We start from the raw sequence: 7964 nt of genomic DNA, 5'->3' as shown, positions 1-7964 counted from the left end.
GTTCTCAAATCTCATGACTTGCCTTTTTACCCATACTTATATACATTTTCATTTCCATTTTAAGACACTTAAGACCTTTCTAGTGGTACATTTTAATCAACATATTACATCAAAAAGAATCCTGATCTTTAAAATGAATCACTTTAGTACTATAGCATGATGGGTTTGATTTGAATGGTTGAAACATAACGTGGTAAAGACACTGTACTGTTTAAACTAATTCACAGCTGTAAGAAAATGTCTGATTTTCAAAATATAATGACAGAGAAGTTGTGAGCAGTAAAATATTAGAAAACAGTAAATGAATAAATAAGAATAAGGTGATCTTTTTTATCAGTGGCCATTCATTATTTTGCCTTTAGGAACCTGGAAGAAATTGTCTTCTTTGAATTTCAAATGTTCTGGTAAATCTAGTCGTTTCTTAGCTTCCTCAATATCAGCTTGAATTGCTGAAATAAGGGACTCTGCAGAGAAAACAGAACAGGAAAACGATGAAAAACTGCTGCAACACTCTTACTACCCCTTTGCTCGGACTCCTAAAAACCCGCAGGCTGGCAGTGTCTTTAGCACAGAGCAGCTACACAGTAAATGTTTGTTTCATCCCTTCTTCCAGACTTAAGTAAAAGTCAATGGTCTACAAAAGACGTACCTGATCTTCTTGCAATTTCTTAGAGAAGGGCATTAGCACGAAGCTATGTCACAAATACCAAATGGAACAAATACTCGAGATCAAGCCTCTTCGGTATCCACATTTATCAAATTCTACAGTAGAACTGAAACAGCCACACTATACTAACATACTTGATACCACTTGCTTCAAGTACTGATTTAGTTTCTTACACGTCAAGCACTGCAAAGCAACGATTACTCCTCTCAGTATTCATTCTCACTTATTCCTTAAAATATGAGAAGGAAAAAGATTTCACTAACTTCACACTGTTGGGAGAGAAGCAGCCAGCCTGGTGGGTTTGAATCTAGGCCCCACCACATACTGATGTGACCCTACGCAAATTACTTAACCCCTCTCTGCCAATTTCCTCACCTGTGAAAGGGGCAAAAGAATTCCTCATATGTTTTGGTGGAAGTGAAACATGTAAGGCACAGAATAAATGCTCGAATGTTCTCTCTCCTGCCATGCTGTTACTGGAAGAAGCAGCAGAAATAGCTGCAGTAATACTTCGGAAGACCTAAGCACACTTACCTAAAGAATCAAAGTTCTTTTCCGGTCTGAGGTAGCCAACAATGGCCACATTGAGGATCTCCCCATAAAAGTCCTCTTTGAAGGTATGCATGATATGAGTTTCCTAGAATTAAGAAATGTGAAAAAGATTACCATGAAATTACAGAGTATCTGAAATTTGAAATATATCTCCACATTTATGGTGGGCATAACTTAAATGTAACAATCAACCCTTAATAAATTTTATTTTGATTTTATTTTATTTATTTATTTATTTTTTTTTTTAGTGCAAAAAGGTGATTTTATTAAAGCATGGGGACAGGACTCCTGGGCAGAAAGAGCTGCTGCAACCCTTAATAAATTTTTAAAGACAGGTTAAAATCTAAGTGCAGTTTTTTCCCAAATTCTTTCATCAGTTCTGTTCCTGCCCCTGACCTTACATATAAACATTATAACTAAGTAAGGCAGATGTTAGACCACAAATCTGGTATGATTTGCTGTTTGTATACTAAAAAAACAAAAAAAAACAAAAACAAAAACAAAAGTTGGGGGGGGCACCTGGGTGGCTGAGTTGGTTAAGCATCTGCCTTCAGCTCAGGTCATGATCTTGGGCTCCTGGGACGGAGCCTCATGTTGGGCTCTCTGCTCAGCATGGAGTCTGCTTCTTCCTTTCAATCTCCCTCTGTGCTCCTTCTCTCTCAAATCAAATCTTTAAAAAAAAAAACACAAACTAACATGCAGGGGTGCCTAGTTGGCTCAGTTGGTGGAGCACACAACTTGATTTCAGGGTTTGAGTTTGAGCCCCACATTGGGTGCACCCACACTGGCAGAGATTGCTTTTATTTTTAAATAAAATCCTTAAAAAAACTAACATGCAAAGTGATTAAGTCTTATCAAGGCAAAAAAAAAACCATAAAAAGCAAAAACAAATACCCATGTCAAGACACTGCCAAGTAAGGAGCAAAGTGTTAAGAGATGTTACTATTAAAAGAACCATTTCTAAGGTTAATCAGGATCCATATGTCTGTGACACACACCATGTTATGGAAACGTGTGAGGGTTAGGCAGAGCTGAAGATGGACATGCAGGCAGAAGAGCCAACGTAGGATCCTGATCAAGGAATGATGTTGACAAATGGGTACAGGACAGGTTGAAGCAAAACGGTGGAGGAGGTAGATGATAATCTGCAATCCAAATTCTAGAGACTGGGCTAGGGTGGATGCAGAGAACTTTAAACCATCTAGAAACGTGAAACTTAAGAGACAGAGGCATATTTTGTGCAGGACTTTAGAAAATCCAATACATGAAGTGATACTTAAAACAGAAACATCAACACTGATCCTTACAAAACATCACCAAGAAAAATGGTAAAGATGTCTACTCTTCCTAAATTCACCTACATATTTCATGCCACCCCTGTCAAAATCCTAGTTTTTTTGCTTTTTTAATGATGGAAAGTATCAAGTGATTCCAAAATTTGTAAGGAAATGTGGAAGGTTGAAATTATCCCTCCAAAATCTTGAAAACAGAAGTAGAGGACTTACACAGTTAGATAGCAAGACCTATTATAAAAGCTATAGAAATAAAGACAATGTGGTAATGACCCAAAGACAGACTAGGAAACCAAGTCTGTATGAGTACATTTTAGACTCACACATATAAAGTCACAGGGTTTATGATCAAGGTGACAGTGCAGCACGGTCATGAAAAAAATGGTATTTCAATAAGTGGGCAGACTCAATATCCATATGGGAAAAAATTAATTTTGACCCTTACTTTGCCCCATACTCAAAAACCAATTTGATGAGAAAAGTTTAAGACAAGTTCTTAGAAGAAAACAAAGAAGAGTATCGGAATGACCTAGAGTAGGCAAGGTTTCCTTAAATGGGCTATTAAAAGGCACTAAGCATTAAGAGAAATGATGAATTGGATTATATTAGCATTAAGAACCTCTGTTCTTCAAAGACACCACACCATTACAACAAACAAAAAAAAAACCAATAGAGAAGGCAACAATATTTGCAATACATACGACAACAAAGCAATCAGATCTCGGACATACTAAGAACTTTTTAAGTTAATTAAAAGAACCAATCCATTTTTTTTTTAAAGGGGAAAAGACTGAAACAGGCACATCATAGATGTCCGATATTGGCAACCAAAAAAAAAAAATAAAACCTGAAAAGTATGAACCTCCTACCAATAGAAAACTGAGTTTCTTCTAATTCTGGCAGGACTTGGGCTTGCTACAGTCATAGTCCTGTTACCTGAAATTTGTCATAGAATAGCTTTCCCTCTCCTTTTCATTTCCTCCCCATCTACAGAAAATGATTTTGTATTCTCTCAGTAGTTCTTTTCCTTATCTATTCCAAATAATTCCCACATCCTTAATACTCAAAAACAAGAAATCCTGAACACAATGTTAAGCAATTCTGGGCCATTTCTACAGTTTGTACCAGAACTTAGCCCTATGGTTTTCCAACTGTGACACGCTTCTGCAAACTCTTCAAGGACTAAATTTAGATCTACTCTATTTTTCCACACACTTAACCTGATCAAGATCCAGCCCTATCTAGCATATTAAGCTCTTAAGTGGCATGGGTACTGCGAAAAGAACAGAAGGGTACACCTTCCAAGTAGTTTAAGAGGGGGGGGAAAAAAAAAAGCATCACCTTGCAATTTTATTAGATAGCACCATCTATGGAGTAAGCAGTTCTATCTCAGCAACGGCAAGTAATTAAAGGGTGAAGGAACTATATTAACTGTAGCAAGCGTAACTTTATCTCTCAAACATGCTCTTAAGTAATTCGTTTGTTTTTTTAAGGGGGAATGTAGGAGAGGGAAATAGAGAATCTAAAGCAGACTCCTTGCCCAGCACAGAGCTGACAAGGTACTCGATCTCACCATGTTGACATCATGACCTGAGCCGAAATCAAGAGTTGGACGTTCAACCCACTGAGCTACCAGGTGCCCCAAGTAATTCACTTTTGTCTCCAGTGGAGATAAACACATGGACAGCTATGAAAATTAATATTGCAATTATGGCTTGAAACTCCACTTTTTATTTTCTATGTGATTTAAAAAATTAATGCATAAAAAATATTACTGTTTTTATTGGGCACACAACGTATAAGGATGTAATTTGTGAGTTTTTATGTACTATTAAACTGTCATAAATCCAAAATAGATTTTATAACTGTAGAAAGTCACATGCACTCCTCGCGGTAACCACAAACACACATACACAAATTCTATAGAAAAGACACAAAAGGAAATAAAGGAATCAAAATGTGTCACTACAAAAAAAAAATTAAACAAAAGGTAGTAATGGAAGAAATAACAGACAAAAAAACTGTAAGGCCTATAGAAAACAGCAAAATGGCAGAAGTCCCTCCTTATCAGTCATTAGCTTAAATGTAAATGGACTGAACTTTCCAATGAAAAGGCAGAGATTAACAGAATGATCAGAAAGCACAATCCAATTATACTCCCCCTTTGACAAGGGACTCACTTTATTTTGTAAGAGATTCACTTTGAAAGTCAAAGGATGAAGAGTTAATCCAAACAGTAACTCAACACTTCACTGGAAAATCCTTCAAGAAAACTGCCAAAAATTCTAGTAATTTGGACTATGTTGAGTACCACTGATGATTTCTATGTGCATCTAAAACCGAGTATTATGTTAAATTACTACCCCGTTTTCAGAGACAGTCCTAAATATAATTCTTACCATAGACTTTTTTGTATTCTTGTAGTATGGGTTCCATCCTATGCTCACCACCATCTTATGAACGTCTCCACTTCCAACACTGGCCCAGCCATAATAAATGCCAGTGGATACATCGGCCGGAAGATTATCAACTACTTGTTCTGGAAAGTTAGCTAAATAACAGAAATAAATATTCTGAGTGTTAACAGTTTCATAGCAAATATTTATAAAAATCGCACGAAGGCTAGCCTACATCATTCCGCTCATAAGTTTCCTGGAATCCTGCCTATGACTACGAATCCCACCGTTCTATAGTCTGGCATGGGCTTTTTTTCTCCTCTTCATGTGGCAAGGTTAAGAACAATTAAATGTATACAACTCTCCAAAAAACAAAAACACCGACATACACACTCTTGAAGTAGATGAAAACAGGTGCATGAACAGCTATGTGTTGTGTTTATTCCCCCCGCCCCTACCCAGACCTGGTCTTTCTTAAGGAGGTTCAGAAGCTCTTCAAACGATTCTTATTTTCAAAATAAACACGGCTAGGTCCCAAACTCAAAGACCAGGGACAACCCTGGTATGTGTTTTTAAGAATGAATTATTCACACAGTCAGGTCCTGACTACTGAAACCGATGTAGACAGACCAAAAAAAGATACCTGATTCTCATCCAATTGCTAACCAGACATACAAAGAGAACAAAAAAATTGGAAATTTTAAAACCAGTCTGGTTCACATTACGTTTCCTAATGGGGATGACGCGTGCCATGCCTGGCAGCTCTAGCTTGGTTGGATAAAGAGGCGGGAAAGGGGGATCCCGAAACTCAGCTCGGCTTTCTGCCCTCACCCCCGCTGCAGCCCGATCCCCGGTAACCCCCGAGCGTGGGTAAGGACGGCTTCCTCAATCTGACCAAAGGTCCTCCGGCTCAACGAAGCAGGAACCGAGCGAAGGGAAGGGCGTCACCTCTGCCGGCAGCCCCAAGTCCCGCGTCTGACGTCCCACTGGACCCAAGCCCGGGAGCCGAGGCGGGGAGAGGGGGCCCCGCGACCTCCGGCGCTCACCTGTGGGGATGCCCAGCTGCTTGGAGCCGCGGCCGAAGCCCCGCACCACCTGGCCGCGGCAGAAATACGGCAGGTGCCTCATGACTCCGTCCGCTTGGGGCTCGGGCTGCGACCCGGTCTGCAGGTCCGGCGAAGCCGCCGTCGAAGCGGTGCCCGGAAACCCCGGACCGGACGGGGAACACGAGCAGGAGCTCGGCTGATGCCCGAATTCCCCCGCGGGCGGCCCGGAGGGCAGGCGCTCAACGGGCCAGCAGGCGCCCGACGACACGCCGCAGGGAGTCCCTCACCGAACTGAACCAACACAGAACGCCAAGCGACTAAAACCCTGCGCCCGCCCCGGAACCCGGCGACTGCGAATATAAATGCGGACGTGGGCGGGAGCGCCGTGGGTCAGCGCGGAAGGGCTTGAGCCCGCCCAACGCCGCAGGCCTGCGCACACTTCCTCTGCCAGAGACCTCGGAGTCCGCTCGGCTTCCGTAGCCCCGCCCCTGCGTGGCCCCGCCCCCAGCCGTGGTCCCGGAAGCGCCGCTCCGCCGCTCCTGTGCTTCTCTGGGGGCTCGGGGCGCTGGAAGCGGTGGCCGGAGTTCGTCTTTCATCTTGTTTGCTGTGCAAATACAGTTCTCGGACCATCCCGAGAGTTTCTTTCCCCCTCCTCCTTTTTGTGACGATCCTGACGTCACAGACGTTCTTCAGCTTCTTGGCAACCGCGAGCTCGATGGTCATTCGTCATCCATTCGTTCTTTACACGTTTATTAAAGTTCCAAAGTTCCAGCTCAAGATCAGCGCTTCGTAGAGGGTTTAACTGTCCGCGGGAAACGGCCCTCGTCTCCCCCAGCGCGCCTGACCGCGGTCTGAAGTTCTGCCGGAATGCAAGCGCCGAGGAAGCAGGCTCTGGTGTGACGCGGCAACCCCGGCGCCTGGCGCGAGGTTGCAGTAACGCAGCTTTCTCTCCGGAGGGGCGCAGCCGCCTGCCTGACCCTCCCTCTGGGAATTCAGCAAACCCGACAAAAGGCGTCCTCTGTACCGCGGGGCCAGTCTGTGGGCCTCCTAACCCTCGATGCTGTAAACATCACGTAGGGAAGCAGCTCAGGGGAAATTTCAAGAAAATCACAAGGGTCGGTCACAAGGTGCATCCTCGCGTTCTTGAGAAAAAAGTTGTCATTGTTCTCTTCGCTTTTCTCTGTGAATCTGTGTGAAATCCTGTCCAGACTTTGCAGTCCCTTGTACCTTACATGTATGTACCTATGACAGTGCTTACCCAATGTTAAAATTACATCCTGTCTGTCCTGGTACCAAAGGGGTCATTGTTGGCAAGACCGTCATATGTCCCTAAGACGAGTGTAGCGCGTGGTTCATAGCAGACACTCCGTGCATTTGCAGAAAGAACGAATGAAGAGCCCAGAGTGTGCCAAACACAGTGCAAGGTGCTGGGGAAGCAAAGGGGACCGAGACAAGTTCTTGGCCCTCGGGGACTCAGTTTAGTGAGAGAGACTGACTGGTGAGCCTGATTCCAGTGCTCTGCTGTCAGTATTCCAACAGAAGGCCCGACAAGTGCTTGGAAGGCAGCCCAGGGAGCAGACCTCACAGAAAAGGCTCGTTGTATAGTTAATAGTTACGAGCACAGGTGGTTGAGCTAGATAAGCCAGGGTTTGAAGACAAGCCTTGCCTCATTTAATTGCTGGGTGACCTTGGGCGAAGCACACTGTCTGAATCTCAGAGTCCTATCAACTAAATGGGAATATTAATAATTTTGTGGGGTTTAAGTGAGCCGATGGATGGACAGGACTTAACAAATTGCCTGGCCTGTTGTAAAAATTATCATCATCATGGATGTCTTCAGTGATACAGCAAATAGAAAGGCCTGGAAGGTAAGAACCTGATAAAGCAGACCTCTACACCCCAGAGTTCCAAGGAGGTATGGGAATGAAATGAAATAAGATAGTTAAATGAGTCATGAGAAATAAATGAGGAGGGGTGGTTTTAAGAATGAAATGAGATAATGCTAGGTAAT

At 42.9% G+C, this 7964-nt stretch overlaps 1 protein-coding gene across 1 annotated transcript; it reads right to left on the bottom strand.

The window, feature by feature from the left end:
• Positions 1 to 326: 326 nt before the first annotated feature.
• On the bottom strand, positions 327 to 6377 carry RFK (riboflavin kinase). Its single transcript, XM_032307014.1, has 4 exons — positions 5954 to 6377; positions 4911 to 5062; positions 1202 to 1304; positions 327 to 464 (listed from the first exon to the last, which is right to left on the bottom strand). Exons 1-4 carry the CDS (start codon positions 6033 to 6035, stop codon positions 334 to 336), a joined length of 468 nt encoding a protein of 155 aa, XP_032162905.1. The 5' UTR covers positions 6036 to 6377; the 3' UTR covers positions 327 to 333.
• Between the last annotated feature and the right edge of the window lie 1587 nt (positions 6378 to 7964).

Source organism: Mustela erminea, chromosome 12, assembly GCF_009829155.1.
Source record: "Mustela erminea isolate mMusErm1 chromosome 12, mMusErm1.Pri, whole genome shotgun sequence".
Lineage (NCBI taxonomy): Eukaryota > Metazoa > Chordata > Mammalia > Carnivora > Mustelidae > Mustela > Mustela erminea.
Note: the sequence above shows the minus strand (reverse complement) of the source record. Positions and strands in the feature narration are given on the sequence as shown.